The sequence below is a fragment of the Chrysochloris asiatica genome, unplaced genomic scaffold, assembly GCF_000296735.1.
Source record: "Chrysochloris asiatica unplaced genomic scaffold, ChrAsi1.0 scaffold00003, whole genome shotgun sequence".
Taxonomy (NCBI): domain Eukaryota; kingdom Metazoa; phylum Chordata; class Mammalia; order Afrosoricida; family Chrysochloridae; genus Chrysochloris; species Chrysochloris asiatica.
In genome coordinates this window covers 29,520,527-29,541,144 of record NW_006408521.1, presented here as the reverse complement: position 1 = coordinate 29,541,144, position 20,618 = coordinate 29,520,527, and the positions used below count along the sequence as shown (strand labels likewise).

General features: G+C 54.6%; 3 protein-coding genes across 3 annotated transcripts in view; 2 read left to right on the top strand and 1 right to left on the bottom strand.

The window, feature by feature from the left end:
* The first annotated feature begins 3,105 nt into the window (after nt 1-3,105).
* On the top strand, nt 3,106-4,932 carry CUEDC2 (CUE domain containing 2). Its single transcript, XM_006831292.1, has 8 exons — nt 3,106-3,179; nt 3,517-3,660; nt 3,754-3,815; nt 3,898-4,028; nt 4,117-4,278; nt 4,461-4,522; nt 4,603-4,663; nt 4,786-4,932. Exons 1-8 carry the CDS (start codon nt 3,106-3,108, stop codon nt 4,930-4,932), a joined length of 843 nt encoding a protein of 280 aa, XP_006831355.1.
* Nucleotides 4,933-5,322: 390 nt separating this feature from the next.
* On the bottom strand, nt 5,323-7,312 carry FBXL15 (F-box and leucine-rich repeat protein 15). Its single transcript, XM_006831291.1, has 4 exons — nt 7,220-7,312; nt 6,889-7,042; nt 6,155-6,660; nt 5,323-5,657 (listed from the first exon to the last, which is right to left on the bottom strand). The coding sequence occupies exons 1-4, from the start codon at nt 7,288-7,290 to the stop codon at nt 5,468-5,470; spliced, it is 921 nt and encodes a 306-aa protein (XP_006831354.1). The 5' UTR covers nt 7,291-7,312; the 3' UTR covers nt 5,323-5,467.
* A 1,875-nt stretch (nt 7,313-9,187) lies between these two features.
* The window catches only part of PSD (pleckstrin and Sec7 domain containing), a 15,326-nt gene continuing 3,895 nt past the window's right edge, over nt 9,188-20,618 (top strand). The window contains exons 1-11 of the mRNA XM_006831290.1: nt 9,188-9,636; nt 10,899-11,635; nt 11,902-12,004; nt 12,658-13,006; nt 13,823-14,257; nt 15,571-15,765; nt 15,929-16,009; nt 16,214-16,326; nt 16,850-16,908; nt 16,995-17,084; nt 20,465-20,508. Coding sequence (XP_006831353.1) covers nt 10,982-11,635; nt 11,902-12,004; nt 12,658-13,006; nt 13,823-14,257; nt 15,571-15,765; nt 15,929-16,009; nt 16,214-16,326; nt 16,850-16,908; nt 16,995-17,084; nt 20,465-20,508 — 2,123 coding nt within the window. The 5' untranslated portion in view covers nt 9,188-9,636; nt 10,899-10,981. The remainder of the gene's footprint in view (nt 9,637-10,898; nt 11,636-11,901; nt 12,005-12,657; nt 13,007-13,822; nt 14,258-15,570; nt 15,766-15,928; nt 16,010-16,213; nt 16,327-16,849; nt 16,909-16,994; nt 17,085-20,464; nt 20,509-20,618) is intronic.

Genomic DNA, 20,618 nt, shown 5'->3' with positions numbered 1-20,618 from the left:
GTTCTGACCCATAGCAACCCTGTATAGGGTTTCTAAGGAGTGGCTGGTGGGTTTGAACCACCAACCTTGTGGTTAGTAGTGCAGTGCTGATCCTACAGTGCCATACCAGGAAGAAGGTTGTTACTGTTGTTAAGTGCTGTTGAGTTGCTTCTAACTCCTAGCAATCCTGTATAGGGTTTATGACCTTGCGATTTAAACGAACCTTGCAGTCCAGCACATTAACCCACAGTGCCACACCAGGAAGAGGGTAAACCCATGTTAACTTGGATGAAGGGGAAGGCAATATAGAAGAGGGAGTTTGGCACAGGAAAGATGAAGGTAGTGTAAGACACTGGGAGGAGTGCAAGAGTTAAACAGATAGAGGTAAGTACTGGTAGCCGTAATAGTTACGAATTAGGCTGTGAACCGCAAGGTCCGCAGTTAGAAAGTGCCAGCTGTTCTGCAGGAGAAAGATAAGGCTTTCTGCTCCTGTAAAGATTTACAGCCTCGGAAACCCTGTGCAGGGTTGCTATGAGTCAGAACCGACTCCACGGCACATAACAACAACTGTTAACTGAAGGAGTCCTGGTGTGGTTCTGTGGGTTAATGCGCCAGACTGCAAAGCCGTTTGAACTTCAAGGTTGGCAGTTCAAGCTTACCAGCTGCTCCTTGGAAACCTTATACAGGGTCGCTATGGGTCGGAACTGACTCGACGGCACTTAGCAACAACAACAACTGTTAACTGATGGTACATAGAAGGGATTGCAATCATTGTAATGACCGAATTGTATGTATTTGTTGAATGTGAGACTGATGATCTATTCTGTAAACCTTCACTCAATTCACAAAAAGTTAAACAACAACCAAAAAGTAAAGGGAGAGAATCATCAGGACTTGTGATTGATTAGATGTAGCAGGTGGGGGCGAGAAAGAAATCAAGGGTAAACCCTAAACTTCAGGTTTGGCAGATAAGTGAATGAATGATTTTGTCAGTCAGTGAAACAGTAAAAGATGCGTATTTTGTAGATGAGCACAGATTGGAGACAATATCATGAGTTTGGGGTATATATATATATATATATATATATATATATATTTTAAGGTTTTTATTGTGAATTGAGTGAAAGTTTACAGGGCACATCATCAGTTTCACATTCAACCATTCATATGACTTGTTTCATTACATTGATTATAATCCCCTCCATACATCATCAGTTAACAGTGTTTCTCTCTATCCTCCTTAGCTTTTTTTTGGGGGGGGTGGAACTTTGCCTTTTTGGAATTTACAGTCTTGGCTTTTAGGGAAGGTTTTTACATTTATCTGTGGATATCCAGGGCTCATGTATGCGATTACTAACAAGCATAACTGAATAATCAGATGAGGGACAGTTTGCTATGTCTGCTAGGTGGCTAAAGTCTGATCCTCAGAGCCTATGGTTTGGACGGTCTGCAACGCTTGGGCCCATAGGGCCTTGAACTCCTGGTGGGGTAGATATAATTTGACTGGCCTTTCTGAGTAGTAATTAGCATGCATTTGGACCTATGGATCTGAAACCACTCACTACCTACCACCGGTATATTCCTGACTACTATATACTGGCTTGGGGAGTCAAAAGCATAGAGGTGAGAAAGTAAAAAGTCAGCAAGCATTTACTGAACACATACAAAGTTCAGTCACTTTTCTTTCCTAAATGTTAGGGTTATACGGGGAACATGGTGGCTCCATAAGATAAGCACTGGACTGTGAGCCACAAGGTCCGCAGTTTGAGCCCATCAGGCAATTTGCTGGAGAAAAATGAGGACTCCTGAGAAGATTTTAAAAGCTTCTGAAACCCTATACAGGATTGCTGAGTCAGAACGAACTCAATGGCACTTAATAACAACAGGGATACACTAATGAATATGACAATGTCTGTCTCTCCTAGTTGGGGAAGACAGGCACATGTTAAGTACCCTCAAGTCAGTTCTGACTCCCAGCAAAACTGTATAAGGTTTCTGATGAGTGCTTGGTGAGACTGAACTGTTGACCTTTCCATTCAAACCAATCTTGTGGTCCAGTGCTTATCCTACAGCGCCATTCCAGGACTCTGATAGGCAAGTAGATATACAGAGTAACATTAACTCTAGTAAGTCCTTTATTGGAGTTCTGTTGTGGTGCTGTGGGATAAGCACTGATCCATAAGGTCGGTTTGAACTGCAAGGTTGGCAGCTCCAACTCTCCAACTGCTCCTCAGAAACCCTATACAGGAGTGCACTATGAGTTGGAACTGACTGGACAGCGCTTAACAAGTCCTGTATAGAAAATGATCAGAGTAAGGAGTTAGGGAGGATGAGTAATGCCTCTTTTTGGTAGGTGACTTGGGGAAGATCTCTAAAGAGGTAACATTTGAGCAAAGCCCTAGAGGAAGGGACAGAATGGGCCAGATGGCTATCTGGGAATATAGGCAGGAAGAAACAGCAAGTCTGAGGTGGGGCAGAAGTAAAGTAAGGAGGGAGTGGTAAAGTGTTGAGGTAGGTCAGGGGCAGACCCTGTTTCTAGGCTTTGGGAAGGAGGATATTAGCGTCCTTTGTAGATGGCCCCATGCTGTTGATAAGGCAGAGATTGGAGAGGAGGAGAGAATCTATGAAAGATGATTTTCTCTTCCTCAAAGAGAAACCAGAAAAGCCCCTTTGTGCACAGGGTGGGTGGCCTCTTCTGGTTGGAGAAAGAGCAGTGCTTCTTCCTAAGGTTTGCTCCTTGGGGAACTGGACAATGGAACCCCTTGTGATCAGACTGGGGGCTAAATGCCCCCTTCAATGATGTGATTCCTCAGCTATGAAACATGTGACCCCAAGACCTTGGCTTCTTGCCAGAGGGTCTGGACTAGCTGCCGGTGGTAGGGGTAGGAAGGCATCTCCACTTGGAAACAGTGCCCTGCCCTGTCTGAGGCTGGAGCGGGTGGAGAGATGGGTAGGGAGGGGGCTGTGGTCCTGCTTGGGGTGCAGGGAAATGCTGGGGAGCTGGGAGCTAAAGGCAACATCAACAATTGAGGAGGGAGGAGCTGGCCACCCCCAGGTCCAGTGGGGAGGTGGAGACAGAAGAGGGCCTAGCAAACCTCAGTCTTGTGTCCTTTCAGAAGTGAGAGCATGGAGCTGGAGAAGATCGTCAGTGCAGCCCTCCTTGCCTTCGTCCAGATGCATCTCCCTGAGGCCGACCTCAGGTAGTGGCAGCTCCCCTAGAAGGGGACCATGCTAGGACTAGCATCGAAGCTGTGGGACAGTACTGTAAACCCTGGGCACTGGAAAGACAGGTGGAGCACTCAGTCATCTGCCTGAGGTGGGGTGGGCTTGCCCCTCATCTATCCCTGTGACTCTTATTGGACAGAGGAGAAAACAAAGCTCTGAGGGAGGAGAGTGGGAGACCCTCTGGCTTTAAGGATTGAGGTTGATGTCTGGCTCATGGGCCCCAGGAAGGTGAGGGCTAGAGTCTCAGGCTCGATAACAGTTCTAGAGAGATCTAGTGTCCTACCCAAGGCTTGTACTGTCTCCTCTCTGCAGTGGTTTGGATGATGTCATCTTCTCTTACGTTCTTGGGGTCCTAGAAGATCTGGGCCCCTCAGGGCCCTCAGAGGAGAACTTTGACATGGAAGCCTTCACTGAAATGATGGAGGCCTACGTGCCTGGTTTCGCACACATCCCCAGGTAGGGCCTGACTGGGGTCAGAAGGAGGAGGGGACTTGCTAACTGTGGGGAATGAGTGGAACCGTCCCTTTACCACCCTTTTTATCTTCTTAGGAGCACAATAGGGGACATGATGCAGAAGCTCTCAGGGCAGCTGAGTGATGCTAGGAACAAAGGTGAGTAGAGGGCTCTGGGGTGATTATAACCACTATCATCCCAAAACCCTGGTAAACCTGCTGCTTTCTTTGCCCCTTTAAGAGAACCTGCAACCACAGCGCTCAGAGTTCCAGGGTCAGGTGCCTTTTCCCCCAGATTCCGTCCAGCAGACTGAAAAGCTCAAAGAAGAGATCAGGTCTTCTCCCACTGCTGCTGGGGACACCCAAGACAAGGTACTTGGGTGTGGTAGAAGAGTGCTTGAGGAAGCTAGGAGGTGAGAAAGGAGGAAGTCCTGCCTCTTCTTAACATTTCTGCCCACAGGCAGCAGGCGCTGAGGAGGAGCTGTTGCCAGGGGTGGATGTACTCCTGGAGGTGTTCCCCAGCTGTTCAGTGGGGCAGGCCCAATGGGCGCTGGCCAAAGCTCGGGGGGACTTGGAAGAGGCTGTGCAGATGTTGGTAGAGAGAAAGGATGGCCCTAATCAGGTACCCCCCAAACACCGCCCACACACCAATGCCATGACTCCGACTTGGCTCTCCCCTTCCCCCTCATATAGCCTCAGCTGCATTCCTACTTGGTGTGTACCCCACCACCCCCTGGAGCCTATTCCCATTGCTTCCCTGCTGCTTGTGTCCCAGAGCCTAGACCAGGCCTCTCTTCTCCACAGGACCTGCCCAGGCGCCTCAGAGACCCCCAGAAGGATGAGCTGAAGTCCTTCATCCTGCAGAAGTAAGACTGGGCTGGGCTGGGTTGGGCTTCAGAGGGTCTTCCCAGGGTGGCAAGAGCTTTACCCAGCCAAGTTTTGGCAGGTACATGATGGTGGACAGTGCAGACGATGAGAAGATTCACCGGCCCATGGCTCCCAAGGAGGTGAGAGGGCTGGGGCTGCTAGGAGTCTGGGGGGGGTGGGTGGGGGTGCTGCTAAGAGTGTGGAGTCGATGTGGGGGACTGTCTCCTGCCACTCACTGCCTGACAGCCTGACTTCCTGACAGGCCCCCAAGAAGCTGATTCGCTACATTGACAACCAGGTAGTGAGTACCAAAGGGGAGCGATTCAAAGATGTGCGAAACCCTGAGACTGAGGAGATGAAGGCCACGTACATCAACCTCAAGCCGGCCAGAAAGTACCGATTTCACTGAGACAAATGCCAGACTCTGCCTGAGTCCTCTCCCCCAAACAGGGGCCTCTTTAACTTCTGACCCTCATTTACTCCCTTGCCCCACAGTGGTAATCTCCTCTGGGAGCTGCCCATGGCCACAGTAAAGGTAGCCTAAGGAAAGTGTGAGTGCATTCTGGTCATTTCTGCCGAAGGGCTAGGGTACTATGTCTGCCCTTCTCTCAACAATCTCACATCCTCTGTCTTCCATAGAGCAGGCAAAGAGGAGGTTGTTAAGTGCTGTCGAGTCCGTTCTGACCCATAGTATAGGGTTTCCAAGGAGCAGCTGGTGAGCTTGAACTGCCGACCTTGGGGATCAAACAGACTTTGCAGTCCAGCACATTAACCCACAGCGCCACAACAGGCCTCGGAAGGGAGTAAAAAGCTCTTTATTTGAAGCTCCAGAGTGGGGTAGGGCACTGACCTCTGACCAGAGGCCCCCATAGTCCAGTCTCCCTACAGCTCACAGTCAGGCCCCCACCACACACAGTCCAGCTGTGCCCTGACCTGCAAGTGGTTCAGACCTGCAGGTTGACAAAAGGTACCAGGCCTGCCATGTCCTGCAGCAGCACCAGGGCCTGGTGCCGCGGCGGCTCCACGTCGATGTCCACACCACGCTTGCGCAAGCGGCTCAGGCTGGGCTCAGCCACATGGTGGCAGTGCCGCACCCGAAGTGATCGAAGCGATGGGCAATACTCAGCCAGTGTCCTAGGAGAACAACGGGGTGAGGCTAGGAGCACAGAGCCGCCACCCCCACAGTGGAGGAGGGGGCGCGGCCCGATCCACTGTACCTACCCCTGGCTTCAGGGATCTCCTTAACTCAGGCCATACTTTTTCCCTCCATACGTAAGGGAGGGGGCTCTAGATTGAATGCCACCAATAAAGCACAAAGACTTCCCGGTCTCTTAAAGGGGAAACCTGCTCCATAGCCTCACCCAGGATTGCAAGACTTCCCCCTTGAATTAAAAAAAGTTAGACTTTGTGTGGGAAATTTCCCAATGTGTAAATATTGGTTCAAAAGGTTTTTAAACTGTGTGGGCGTTTTGGCTCAGACAATCCTAGAAATTTTGGGTTTTTTTTTTTTTTTTTTAGAATGGGGTTGCTGTGATAGCAGGAAGCCCCAGAAGCCCCTGATTCTGCCTGTGTTGGTAACTACAGCTCACCCCTGCCCTTCTACCACCCTACGAACCCACAGGCCCAGGCACCTGACACTGTCGCTTCCGACACGGAGGCAGCCGGTGAGGTCGAGGTGCTCTAGTTTGGGGCAGTTCCGAGCCAACTCCTGAACAGCAGTGTCGCCCACATTAGCGTTGACAGCCAGTGAGAGGCTTCGAAGGCCTGCGCCGCGTTTCTGGGTCAGGTACACGATGGCCTCGTCCTTTAGTTGACGACAGGCAGTTAGGTCTAGCTCCTCCAGGGCCGGGCAACGATCCGCTAGGCCGCGCAGCGCCAACCCGTCCACCCAGTCACAGTGCGCGAGCGACAGGCGCTGCAGGCGGGGGCAGCCCTCTGCCAATGCCCCTAATGCGCGGCGGCTCAGTTGCCCGCAGCCAGCCAGCGCCACACTCCGCAGCTGCAAATTCCGTGCCAGCACCGGCACCAGGTCCTCATCTGACAGCCATTCGTGACAAGGCGACAGCACCAGTTCCTGCAGTCCCTCGGAGTCCCGCAGAAGCCGGGTCAATGCATCCCTCGGGATCTGGGGACCCACCTGTGGGCGGAGGTGAGTGGGTGGGATGGGCGGTGCCTGTCGGCCCCTTAGGAATTCTTCCATGGAAGCTGTTCATGTTCAGGACTGGCTACTTGCCCCCCAAGGAGAGGCCCCACTCACCCTCTGAGTCCCTACCTGCACCTGCATTTGAGTACTCTCTCCACTTCTCTAGTCGCTTCCCGGGCAGCCCTTCAGGAACTGGGGTTGAGGCTCAGGCCTGGGACTCACCTGAGTGGCATCAAAGCGGCGCAGCCCCTCCAGGTGCAGCTGCACTAGCGCTCGGAAGGCACGGCTGACGCGCTGCAGCCGGAGCAGCTGTCGCAACGGGACCCGACTCAGGACGTGTGGGAGCAGCACGTCTTCCCAGGGCAGGTCCAGGAGCCTACGGATAAAGGAGCGCTGGCGGCAGCGTCCTAAGGCCGCTCTGCTACCTGCGAGTTCTCGGCCGTTCTAACTATGCCCCAACTCAGCAGCTCCTAGGAGTGGTCCCCAGACCCAATCGGACTTAGCTCCCCTCCCAAGTCCTCTCCTCCACCTCGGACCCTCCAGTCCTCGGTACCTGACGGCTCCGGGTTCTTGCTCCCCTCCGGACGTCTCCATCCGTGGCTCCATAGAGTATCTAATACGCATGCGCAGTAAGGTATCCTTGCATCCGCCTAGAGCAACCAGCGAGAACCCGCCTATTTGGGCTGTAAAGACAGACAGACTCAATCGAATACCGTTTCACTGAGGATCCTATCTGAAAACCTTCCGGATGGACTCTCAAACCGGAACAGACCGGTGGTCTAACACTAGACTTTGCCTTCTTAGTTACAGGGCATGAGGCCAGAGTTAGAGAACGAAGAGGCCAGCAGAGACTGTCTTCTATCTTCCTTTTGGGCCAGTGGCCACCTCGAAGTGAAGTGGTAATGGGAGGAGCAAGCAAGGCCGAACGCAGAAGAGGGCGGAGACAAGACTCAAAGGTTTCAGTTCTACCTCTCCCGCCCCCTGGTGATTTTGAAAAACTATAAAAAACTGCCCAGGTTGTTACTGCTTGACACGTAGTAGATACCCTACAAGTAACTGTTGAATGAGTGAGTGGGCAAGCAATAATTTGTCTTCTTTCACCAAACAAACTTGCCCAGACTTCCTATTTCTGGTTGATTGTGATGTACAGTGCTATCCAGTCTCATTTACTCCGTCTGAGACAGTATGGACCGCGTTTATACCCGAGGAAGAGACAAAAGGGATGGTGAGCAGGACTGTTTCTCCAGGAGGATCCCTTTCCTTCCCCCCAGAGACCTGAAAAGAATAAGTACTCGGCTCAGTCTGCTAGGGATACTGCCTGGGGGTTTAATTATGGGGCCTAGGGCTGGGCCAGGTCTGGAACAGTTACGCTCCAGAGTTCTGTGCTCAGTCTCTGGGGCACCCTTCCACCAGGTCCTAATTCCCGGGTCCGCGCAGGAGAATTCTGGCGCAGTTCTTTTTCCTGTTATCCTTAGGAGGTAGGTGGGGTGAAGAGCCCTGAAGGCCTCAATAGCAGTCGCTGCCTACAGCAGGGTTGCGCACTTTCCCATGGTGCAACCTTTACACCTGCTTCTTCATAACAAACAAGCTTTCCGTCCGTTATCTCATCAGGGCTTGGGGCACCTCTGCAAGGTGGGCAGGACTATGCTGTCACTTCATTAAAAAAAAAAAGAAAAGAAAAGAAATCAAGGTCCTGGAGAGGGACGGAGAACCCAAGCATCCTTATTTTCCCAGAACCCCTTCCACGCTCCATCCCACCCCCACCCCCATGCGCCGAGAAGGGATAGGCCCGCTGCGGGGGGAAGGACTAGAAGAGGTCAGGCTGTAAGAGGAACCTGCTTCCTCTTCTTCATCCTGTTTGGGGAGGGGGCAGCTGAGAGGACTAACCTCCGCTAGGATAGGGCTACGAGAGCGCGCTCCACTTCGGGCCGCGCGCCTTCTCCCCCTCCTCGCTTTGTTTGCGCTTTCGCGCCTGCGCAGTGCGACAAATCTGCCGCTGTCCCCTTCAGCACCACGCAGAACCCGCGCCGCGGTGAGCTCCGCGCGCCCCCGCCTCATACGTCCCTGTACCCCCGACCACCCGGACGGACCCCTAGTTTCTTCCGAGATCACCACCTGGCCGTCCCAATGAAAGTGGTCACCATAGTAACTTGAATGGCGCTTTCTTAAAATAGCGGTGCCCCCTTCTATCCTCGCCAAGGGCACATGCGGAAAAAGGTTGCCTGTCCCGCACTTCTTCTGGTCACGGGGTCTTCTCGCCTAACCTCTCACCCTCAGGAGCCCTAACTCCTAACTCAGGAATCAAGGAAGTTCTTTCTGAAGTCTGACTAACATCCTTCCTGCTGCATCCTGGGTAGTTGGTCAGGATCGAGTCTCATCCGGAGGGGTTGAGGCGTTTGGGGTTGCCTAGTTCTTCCCTCCATTAAATTGATGATCTCCTGATTCTAGGGGCGGGTCTGTCTACACCCATACCGTGTGTTTGGCGTGGCCGCGTGCTCGTGGGGGCGGGAGCGCGTGTGCCATGTAACAGGTCATGTGGCACCTGCCTAGGGACACGCGTGGGGTCTGGAGCGGGACATGCATGTGCAGCTGTACCCTGCGTGTGGCTCAGAGGGCAGTGGGCGAAAGAGACCTGGACGCGAGTGGGGTGGGGCATGTGAGGGTCTGGGAAACAGTACCTAGGGTTCCAAACACCCTTCCACTTGTCAGGGGCGGATCTCAGGTTGGCGGGAGAGCGCAGTGGGGACCCGGCGACGAGCAGGGGTAGGCCCCAGGGCTCAGGGCCCCGGGGAAAGGGGGTTGGTGGTGGTGGTGTGCGGATTAGCGTCGCTGGAGCGGCGTAGGGGGGAGGGGGAGGGACTGAGAGGCGGGCGGGCCCGGAGCTAGCGGGAGCCGCGCTGCCTTCACCGCTGAGCTGGGCCCAACCTCTCTCCCTTGCCTCTCCTCGGCCCCAGCTCTTGGCGAGTAGCGGTGAGTACTGAGGTGGCTCTGAGTAGGGGCGGCACAGGGAATGCGCTGGGGGGGTGGGGGAGGGTTCGAGTTACTGGAGCCTGGTAGGGTGGCTGCTCTTGACCTCTTCTCCTACCCTGCATTGCCTCTAGAAGCCCCATTACCCCACTGGGCTCCCTCCAGGGCTGGACAGGATGAGAACGATCTGTCATGCACCTTGGGGTTGGGGAGTGGAAGAAGGGTCTGGCGCAGCAATCCCTATCACTCTAGGACCTGTGACACCTGGGGTAGCGAAGTGGTGGGAGGAGGTGTGTGTATCACTGATAAGTGTCTAAGTGTGCATATGCATCTGTGTGTGATTGTGCACCGGCAGGTCTCCATGTCTGGTACACCTGTGTGTGCATAGAGAGTCAGGGCCCGTGCATATATTTGGGCATCTCTTTGTGTGTTCTTGTCTGTATGATAGTGTGTTTGTATGGCAGTGTGTGTAAAACAAGCATGTGCCTTTCCATTACACACATATTTGTTATGCCTGTGAGTGTGTGAGGGTGTGTCTTTGAGCTGTGTGTGTGCTGGAGGGTATTGTCTGAGAATGTGTTTAATTGTGTTTTCTATAAAGGTACAGATGCATACACATATACCCACATCCTTATGTATGCTTCTATATGTGGGTATATGTGTATGCATCTGTACCTTTATAGAAAACAAGAATGTCCCTTTCTCACTCAGTTTGTATGTATTGGGGGTTGGGTCTTCTATTTAGGCCCTTCTCCTCCTCTCCACCCTGTGCCTCTCAGCCCCTCGTTGTCCCTATATAACCTCTTCAACTTTTCCTCCTTTCCTTTCAAGGGGCCTGAGTTCCCCCTCCCTGAGTGAGGGGCCTCCAGAAGAGGGACTGTGGGGGACCTAGGGCTCTACAATGGTGATGGCTGGCTGGCACCCCTGTTCCAGAGGGTGGGGTGCCAGTTTCTCCCCACCAGAAGCCACTTCTAAGTGCTACAGAGACTCTGGGCTCACCCATCTTCTGAAATAGCTTCCTCTGTCCTCTCAGGGTGAGCTCACGGTCTCTGGGCAGGAGAGGGTCCAAGGGTACACCGGATGGCAGTTCATTTCTCCTCAGGCTTTCATTAAAGGAACCCAAGCAGGGGACCAGATCACCTTCAGGGTGGGATCATATTCCCAGGGTGGGCTAGGCCCCTGGTGCTCAGAGTCCCCTTGCCCTTGCTCTCTTCCCCATCCAGCTCTCCTGCAGTTCACCCCTTGCTCCCCTTCCTCTCTTGTAGGCCTGTCTGAAGAGCATGCTGCCCCTTCAATTCCCGCCTGGCCTTGCCATCCCTGCTCCCCCAGCCTGACCCCCGGCCCCAGCATGGCCCAGGGTGCCATGCGCTTCTGCTCGGAAGGCGACTGTGCCATCTCCCCTCCACGATGCCCACGCCGCTGGCTACCCGAGGGCCCTGTGCCCCAGAGTCCCCCAGCCAGCATGTATGGCAGCACAGGCTCCCTGCTACGTCGTGTGGCAGGTCCAGGTCCCCGGGGCCGGGAACTGGGCCGTGTGACGGCACCTTGTACGCCCCTGCGTGGACCTCCCTCACCCCGTGCTGCTCCCTCACCTTGGGCACCCTCTTCACCCACCGGGCAGCTCCCACATGGGGCCCAAAGCTCTGTGGTCATCTTCCGACTTGTGGAGAAGGCCAGCGTGAGGCCACTGAATGGGTTACCTGCTCCTGGAGGCTTGAGTCGGAGCTGGGACCTGGGTGAGGTCTCTCCTCCAAGACCCACCCCAGCCCTTAGACCTGGCTCCAACCGGAAGTTGCGGCTGGAGGCATCTGCATCAGACCCACTTCCAGCTGGAGGAGACTCTGCCCTGCCTGGCAGCCGAGGCCCCTTAATCGGGCCCCCCACCCCACCCCAGGTTGGGGCAGATGGCCTTTACTCCTCTCTCCCCAATGGGCTGGGGGGTCCCCCTGAGCACCTGGCCACACTATTCCAAGGACCTGCCCACACAGGATTCCTGAATCAGGTATGTGACCCCCTTGGACTCCCTGGGGCCTCAGAACCTCAATGAAAGGGCAAAACTTGGCTATCTGGTAGACTTGGGCCTATCTGCAGTTTACCCTGAATCCTTCAGACTGTCTTAAATATTTTTCTTGCCCTCTGTTTGTGTCTGTGTCTCTGCACCTCCATCTCTGCCCATGTGTTTCTTTCTGTGCTTCTGACCCATGTTCCTGTATCTATGTCTGACTTTATCTCTGGGTGCCTGTGTCTGTCTCTTTCACCTTGGCTCAGGGAGACACCTGGTCATCCCCCCGGGAGGTCTCCTCTCATGCCCAGAGAATCGCTCGAGCCAAATGGGAATTCTTCTATGGCTCCTTGGACCCCCACAGCTCAGGTAAGACCTAGGACTGAGGCAAGAGGAATGAGGACAGGGCGTTCCCCAGAGCAGCTGGGCCTTGGAAGGGAGCCTTCCTTGAAACCTCCCCCAACCCTTTCCTGGTTGAATTGGCAAAAGTCTCTCCAGTCCTAATCCTTCCCACCTGTGTTATGAAGGGGGCAGCTCAGGGTTAAGGGCTGGGTTAGGCACCTGGAAGAAGCTGGCTAGTGGAAGGTGGTGGTTGTTAAGTGCCGTGGAGTCGGTTCTGGCTCATAGTGACCCTGTACAGGGTTTCCAAGGCAATAAATCTTTATGGGAGCAGAAAGCCTCATCTTTCTTTCATGGAACAGCTGGTAGTTTCAAACTGCTGACCTTGAGGTTCACAGCCCGACTCGTAACCACTATGCTACTAGAGCTCTGTAATAAGAGGAGGGGTTGGGAGGATATCAAGGGTCATTACTGGAGGAGAAAAGAAGCAGCTCTCTCACAGACCCCACAAGACTGTTATAAGTGAAGGTCATTAGCACTGGGAACAAGCTGAGTTCATAGTAAGAGGAATGGAAGAACTTGCTGCCAGTCTGAGCTCCAGGTCAGGAGATCATCCAGAACAGCAGCAGGCTAGGGCTCTGCCCTGGATGATCTTCTGACCTGGATGTCTATGTGTCCCACAGGTGCTAAGCCCCCAGAGCAGGCCCCTCCATCTCCACCCAGGGCAGGCTTATGGCAGGGCTCTGGGGTGGCTGTGGGGCGAGCAGCCAAGTACTCCGAGACGGACCTGGACACGGTGCCTCTGAGGTGCTACCGCGAGACGGACATCGATGAGGTGCTGGCTGAGCGGGAAGAAGCTGATTCAGCTATTGAGAGTCAGCCCAGCTCAGAAGGCCTGCCTGGCACTGCCCACCGTCCTGCCTCACATCCTGGCCCATGCCCTGGCCCTTGTCCCAGCAGTGGCAGTGAGGAGGATGCAGGCAGGGAAGAGGATGTGGAAGATGAGGTGTTTGAAGCCTCAGAAGGGGCCCGGTGAGTGGGGGAGGCAAGGAAAAAGTAGATTGTTCCTTCTCACCGACCCAGAAGCAGAGTTGGGATGGAAACAAGGGTGGAACCGGGAGGTTGAGGACCAAGGTGGGGTTCCTGACAGGGCGGTGTGGGTAACAGAAGATTCAGAACAGAGGTTTAGAACTGGCAGAACACAGGGGTTGTGAGAGGCAAGAACCCAGGCGGGGTGGGGGCAGTCAGAAGGCAGGGCAGTGAGAGTTTCTCTAACAGGACAAGGGGTAGGGCTTGAGGCTGGAGGCCTGATCTAAGCCTGGGGTTTGGGAGCATCAGTCCTGATCTTGGGTCTTGGCGGGAGAGTGGGGTATGTGGGGGGCTTTTGTCTCCTGTCTCACACCCCACTGCAACTTAGAGACTCATCTTCTTCTCCTAAGATGTTGCCAGAAATAGAAATGGGATGGCAGGAGGGGAGCAGATCAGAGAGGAGGAGGAGAAAGGGAGATTAGTAAGAAAGGAGAGAAGGAGGGAGGAAGGGAGGCAGAGGATTGGGTGCTGGGCAGCAGGCCTGGGGTGTCCAGGGATACCAAATAGCCTGTGGAACCTGTAGTAAGGACAAGGGGCACCGGAAGTAGGGGCACTTCAGCACCAGGGTCAGGCAGGGTCAGAGGTATGAATCTTGGTTCTCCAGCCTGAGATAAAAGGCCTCTCCTTTCTTTGGACCTCACTCTCCCTGCCTTTGAAATGGGGATGGAATTATTGTGAAAACTCAATCAAATTCAGTCCAAGATTTGCTCTCTAAGCACGAGTGGTGCCCCTACTCACACATTCTCCCTACCCCTGCAGGCCAGGGGTCCAAATGCCTCATCCTGGGCCACTCAAATCTCCAGTGCCCTTCCTACCTGGGACCAGCCCCTCCGCTGATGGGCCTGACTCTTTCAGTTGTGTGTTCGAAGCCATCCTGGAATCACACCGGGCCAAGGGTACCTCCTACACCAGCCTCGCCTCACTGGAAGCCCTGGCCTCACCTGGCCCAACCCAAAGCCCCTTCTTCACCTTTGAGCTGCCTCCCCAGCTCCCTGCCCCTCGGCCTGACCCACCTGCTCCTGCCCCACTTGCCCCTCTTGAGCCAGATTCCGGTACCAGCTCTGCAGCTGATGGGCCTTGGACACAGAGAGGGGAGGAGGCAGAGACCGGAGCCAAGGTGACCCCAGGGAGGGAGCCCTGTAGTCCCTGCCGTTCAGAGGACAGCTTTGGGCTGGGGGCAGCACCCCTGGGAAGGTGAGTGATTCACTTGGCCCCTCAGACTCAAGGCCTCTAGGACCCCAAGGGACAGCATGAGTACAGGGATGTGGCCTATATCTCTGACCCTTGAATGGGGGTGGTTAGAGAATACAGATGCCTGTTTTCCTATTTGGAAAGACTATGTACTTTCAATGACTTTGAGGGGGAGTAGTAACAGGAACCCCTTTGGTTTCTGACCAAAGAAGACATGATTTGTGATTGAAGAGTCCCCAGAAAGTACCTCCTTTCTACCCAGGTGGGCCCTTTCCTCCCCAGGCAGAGCCTCTATCCTGCTGAGAATTTTTTGTGACCTTACTCCTACCCAGTAGGGAGGTTTCTCCCAAAGATGGAGTGTGTCACCAGCCTGTCCCCTCCCTTCTTTCCATATCATCCCCCTTCCATAATCAAGAGTCCCCCACCCTTCTCCAGGAAGTCCTTTCACCAGTCTAACCTTTATGCTCCCCCCTCCTCTGCCAATTACCCTCTCAGTCATGGAAGCCATGGCAACAGGAGGGGGTGGCCAGGGAGACAGGGTTGCCTAGCAACCAGGAGTTTCCGGCCTCTGTCTCTGGGGTGACAGGTGGCTTTGCTAGTGGAGCAGCTGGGGTGGTAAGGGAAGGGGAGGAGGAGAACCAGGGTGAGGGGGCGCACCCTGACCCTCAATCTCTCCCACTTCAGAGCCTGCTCCTTGGTGGGTGGAAGGAAAAGATGGAGGAGGAGGCTCCTCTCTCTAAAAGGAGAGCAGAATACAGACAAAGGAGCAGGCCTAGGGGTGTCCCTCCTGCTCTCATATCTTTGTCTGACTCTTCACTGTTTCTTCCTGACAGTTTATCCATCCCACCTCTGCCCATATTTTCAGAGATATGGACTGTATTCTGAGTAGGGCCAGTGTGGGAATGGGAAATCTGTCCACTAGCAATCGTATACCCCTGGGAACTTTGGGGATGCAGCCAGAACTCCCACAGCAGCAAGATGATGTGGGTTAGATTTGAGGTAGGACTTTCACAGATAGGTGGTAAGGATGGATAGGCCAATGGAGTTGTTGGTGTTAGTGCCGTCAAGTCAGTTCTGACTCAGAGTGACCCTGTATAGGGTTTCCAAGGAGCAGCTGGTGGGTTTGCACTTCTAACCTTGTGGTTCAAGTAGGCCAATGGAGAGAACTTGTAAAATCTCTTCCTGGGAGAAAAGAATAATGCCTTCTTTCTGCCTTTTGTTCAAATTCCCCATTTTCTGGGTCTGGAAGCAGACAGAGGGTCTGGGTAGCCTGTTAGGGCCCTGTGTCCTTCCTGAGTTGGTGTCCTCCCCCACAGTGAACCACCCCTGAGCCAGCTGGTGTCTGACTCGGACTCAGAGCTGGACAGCACGGAGCGGCTGGCATTGGGAAGTACAGACACCTTGTCCAATGGGCAGAAAGCAGACCTGGAGGCTGCACAGCGATTAGCCAAGAGGCTGTACCGACTTGACGGCTTCAGGAAGGCCGATGTGGCCCGGCACCTGGGCAAGAAGTAAAGCTCTTGGGCTGAGGCTGAGGAGGGGGGCAGGGGATACATTCTGCAGGTAGCAAGTCTGTATTTCCTCCTTCCAACACCCTAGGTCTCTAGGTAATCCCTACCTGACTTCTTGACACTCTCCCTTATAACCACACCTGTCTCTCTGACCTACCCACAGCAATGATTTCAGCAAACTGGTGGCTGGCGAGTACCTCAAGTTCTTTGTCTTCACAGGCATGACTCTGGACCAAGCCCTCAGGTGGGTGATAAGCCCTTTGGAGGTAGCACCCACTCTCCAGGCCTGGTGTGTAGGGCCTCAGCCATGCCCTCTCTAGCCCTCTGTGCCTTTCCCAACCCACTCTAGTACACCCTTCCCAAGCTGATTGGTCGGTGTCAAGGGTCTGGCTGTCTGGGAAAGGAGGTCTGGGGTGGGGGTGATATTCTCTCCTTTTCTCCTCTCCAGGGTGTTTCTGAAGGAGCTGGCTTTAATGGGTGAAACCCAGGAACGGGAGCGTGTGCTGGCTCACTTCTCCCAGCGATATTTCCAGTGCAATCCCAGCGCCTTGTCCTCAGAGGGTGAGGGGGCATGACCACTGCTGTCCTAGCTGGCCTCTGAGGCAGATGGCATGGGCGCCACACTACTTGTATGCATAGAAGCATGAGTGCATTTGTGAACGAGGCAGTGCTTGCATGCTTGTGAGCAGACCACTCCTCTTTACACATGTGTGCAATTCTGGCTGCATGTGTGTGGCATGTTGCCAGAGTCGGTTGTGCATGGTACAGAAGCAGGTGAGTCTCCATGCAGATGTACACATGCTTGTGCCAGACAGTGCTTGGCTTCATTGGGGATTCTGTTTGGCTGCACAGGTCTGCAAGTCTGAGTGGGACAGACTTGCTTGTGGGGTGTGTTTCGTGCAGACAGGAAGCCATGGAATGTGGAGGGCAGCAGTGAGCTTTCACACCTCAGGGATGTAGGGAAAAGTATTTGTTGAAGGATATGCTGCAGAAAGGGATCTTTACTTGAAAGGACCTGGGGAGGGTGGCAGTGTGGAAGGAGTCCCTGGGAAGTGGCCCAAGCTGAACCTCAACTCTCCTGCAGACGGTGCTCACACGTTGACCTGTGCCCTCATGCTTCTTAACACCGATCTCCACGGCCATGTGAGTGGGGAGTGAGCTGGAGGGTGGGAAGTGGCCTGGAAAGTCTAGGACATCCCCAAGTTGACAGCCTCTACACCATCCCTTAGAACATCGGGAAACGCATGACCTGTGCGGACTTCATTGGGAATCTGGAAGGCCTCAACGATGGTGGCGACTTCCCCAGGGAGCTGCTCAAGGTGGGGGGCAGAGAAAGGGAAAAGGAGATGCTGGCAAGTGGAGAATGTAGAGGTGCCAGTCGGGGAGGGGGGAGGAGCCAGTGGGCCCCCAGTTTCTGCCTTAGTAGCTTAGGTTCATGTGACTCAGCCTGGGGACCGCCTCTCCCCCACCCCCAGCTTCCACACGTATGCTTGACAGGGACATGCGCACACTTGTGCAGTTAGGGCAGTGCGCAGCGGGGGAAGGGAGACAGCTCTGGGAAACACGTGACCCGGCAGCTCTGGACCCTGCGTTTGCTCTCAGCAACTCATTTCATTCAGAGCTCATTGAGGGTGGGAAAGGTTCCTGCATTGGATGAGGGTGGGATACACAAGGACATAGTCCACCCCCCACCCCATACAGCCAGCACCGCAGCACTAGAGGTGGGGGTGGGAGGGTGAGGGCAGCGGGGTTGGAGAGAGACAAAGGCTTTTCCAAGGTCTCTGCAGTGAGTTAACGCTGAACTGGTTGTAGATACGCTGCTGGCTTTCCAGGTGTCAGCATTAGTGGGCCAGATACTCCGTGGGCGGCCAGTACGGTCACTCCCTTCTCATCCCGTGGTGTTTTATCCAGGGAGGTCTGGGCTCCCTTAAAGAAACTCCCGGGGTTGGATCAAGGGGTCTCTGAGCCACTATAGATAATATGACACAGAGGAGTATCCTTGGGTGTGCCATTGAACTGAGGAGGATGTTTGGGGATTGTGCGTTTGGAAATGTATATGAGTGGGGGGGGTGTCTACTGAGAGTTGGGGGTGTATCCTTGAGTTGTGTGTGTATGAGTTTCGGTGTCTATGAATCAGGGGATGTGTCTGTCTTCGGGTATGTTTGTTCTTTAGGATTTAAGATTTAGAATGTGTGTCTTAAATTGGGGTGCAGGTTGGGTGTATGTTGAAGTGTTGTATTCCTGCGTATTAGCTATCTGATTGACATCCGTGAGTTGGAGGTGTATGTTGGTGAATACCAGTAGACACGTTGAGGTGTACATCTGAAATTGTGTCTGTGTTGGTAGGTTGGGGAAAATGTCTGTGAACTGGGTGTCTGTACATGACTTGGGGTATATATACAGGAGTTTGGGAGTACCTGCGGGTCGGGGAGTTAAGACCTGGGCAATTCCACCGCTGCTTTCAGCCTGCCCTCTACTCCACGTCCGCCCTCCCCGCTTGTCTCCTACTTTGAGGCCCCTCCCAGCTGGGTGCAAAAGAGAGGGCACATCTGGCCTCACCCTCTGTACCACCCTTTCCGCAGAGGAAGCTCCGGGATTCTAGTGGGCTAGCCCATCCGCACAACCCCAGGCCTACGGACTCCCAACATTCCAGATCAGCCACTATCCGGGCCTCCTCTAGCATGTCCCTAGTGGTGGCGCACTGAGGGCCCCTCTCGGTAGGCGCCTCCATTTTGCTACGTCCCCGCCCCCAGCCTCGCCTCCCCTCCCCTTCGGCGCCCCCTCCCGCTCTCTCCGGAGCTGCAGAGCAGACAGCGCGCCGGCCGCGGCGCGCTCCGTGCGTCGGTGGGAGCCGGGCCGGGCTCGGCCGCGCGCTTGCGCCGGCTGTCGGGGGAGCGGGCCTTGGGCCGTCCGGGCCTTGCGGGCCGAGGGCGGACGGGGGCATGGCTGGGGGCCGCGGCATGCCGGCCGGGCCAGCATGATCGGTGTCAACAGCATCCACAGCAGCGCTGGGCGGCTGCGCTCGCGCTCGCTGTGTTCAGTGCGCTACGGACGCACCCACCGTGGCGCCGAGACCCTGTGTTACGGCTGGCCGCAGCGCTCTCGCAGCCTCAAGCCAGTGCTCTACACCGACTTGGTGGTCAGCCGCCTGCAGAGTCGCAAGAAGAAAAAGGCGGTGAGGGCGTTAGCGCCGCGACCCACGCAGGTGGATGCAGGGAGGTCTGATGGGGCGGTCTGAGGGAGGCACTGAGGGTATCTTAGGCTGAGGGCGTATCGATGAAGCCAAGGGCCAGAAGGGTCCCCAGCAAGAACAGAACTCATGGGCAGTAGGAGCTGGCATGGATTGGGGTGAGGGGCAACATACTGAGGGGCTATTGCCCTCGGATCAAGGTGGGCCTCAAAAACTAAAGGGTCTTTGGTGAGGAAGAGGGTCTTGTTAATGGTAGCAAGACATGAAACGCACTGATGGGGTTCAGGACACCAAGGTGGCTGTGGGCCAAAGAGGGTCTGGAGCGGGGCCAAGGGTGGTCTGGAAGCCTGGAGACAAGGGTTGCAAGTTGGGTCTTGGCCAGTTCAGTCTGCTAACCAGAGAGTAGGGGAGTGAGGACTTGGGGTATGAGCTACGCTGGGTGTGTGCTGGGAGGATTGTGTGCAGGCGCCTGGTTGTGTTGTGAGCTGCACCCACCTTGGCAGGCTGTGCACGGGTGGGATGACTAGCTGGTCATGGCCTGGGAAGTGGGACAGGCAGAGTCTGGTGTGCTGGAGGGTGCAGGGGGCTTGTGTCCCTTTACAGGGAAGGCGCCGACATCACGCTGCATCCTGATCACGCAGACAGCATATACGCCACACATTCAGCCTAACACGCACATGCTGGGGACACACCCACTCACATAGACTGGCGGAAGCGCCCCCCACTGTTGGAAGCACTGGCATTGATGCATGTACCAGGCCACTTCCCAAAAGAGGGCTTCCCTACATCATTCATGGAGCCCTAAGTACATCTGTGACCCCCTCCAAGGTCCCCAAATATTCCCAAACCAAGTGACTGGTTCAGGCACACAGAGGGAGTTTGGGAGCTGAAACTGCAGCCTTAGACTGTTATGTGAAGAGTGTAAGTGGGCAGGGAGCTGCTGGAGTACCCTGGCATGGGGACCGGATTTAGGAAGGCAATCTGTGTTGGTGAAGGGGCCAGTTGATCCTAGGAATGGGAGTGGGGGATCCTCTCTTAATGAAGGCAGGAGTTGGTAGGGTGAGTCCCTTTCTGGGACCTCAGTTTACCCATATGCTATGTGTAGTTGATTCTGTGAAAAAAAAGGACCAAGCACATGGTTGAAGGGAGAACTGCTCAGGCTGCTAAGGGCTTACACCCCCAGGGCTTTGCTTCTCTGTCCCAAGCCAACCAGGCTGGCCAACTTAACAAGGATGAAGATAATAACAGCTGCCATTACTGTGCATCAGCCATGTGTCAGAATGCCCTGTGCTAAGTGCTTGAGCTGTTATACTAGCGGATAGTCATCCACAGCCAAGTAGGTAGAGTGGAGTTGAGTCTGTGTTGGAGTCTCCGTTCTTGATCACTACAGCCTGCTGCCTCTCTTAGTTTTGTCCCCTCCCCAGTTGGGAGGAAGCCCTCTGAGCTCATGGTGCACTTCCACCTCCCCAGGACTGACCTAGCCTCCCTGATGTTTTCCTTCCTCCCCAGGCCTTATACAGTTCCATCAAGAATGAGAAGTTGCAGTGGGCCATGTGAGTCTTGGCTTTATGTGGAGACCAGGATAGGGTGTGGGGAGGGGCTGCCTGGAAAACAAAAGAACTAGGGTAGGCTTGGTCAGTCCTGGGCCCACGGTAAGAAGCGG

Bases quoted from the DNA above. Each gene is read 5' to 3' on its own strand.
- FBXL15 (XM_006831291.1), bottom strand. From the start codon at position 7,290: ATGCGTATTAGATACTCTATGGAGCCACGGATGGAGACGTCCGGAGGG. The intron at 6,661-6,888 runs GTGAGTCCCAGG...CTCCGCCCACAG, and splicing joins GCCGCTTTGATGCCACTCAG to GTGGGTCCCCAGATCCCGAG. The intron at 5,658-6,154 runs GTGCCTGGGCCT...TTGTTCTCCTAG, and splicing joins GTCGGAAGCGACAGTGTCAG to GACACTGGCTGAGTATTGCC.
- CUEDC2 (XM_006831292.1), top strand. From the start codon at position 3,106: ATGGAGCTGGAGAAGATCGTCAGTGCAGCCCTCCTTGCCTTCGTCCAG. The intron at 3,661-3,753 runs GTAGGGCCTGAC...TTATCTTCTTAG, and splicing joins GGTTTCGCACACATCCCCAG to GAGCACAATAGGGGACATGA. The intron at 4,029-4,116 runs GTACTTGGGTGT...TTCTGCCCACAG, and splicing joins CTGGGGACACCCAAGACAAG to GCAGCAGGCGCTGAGGAGGA.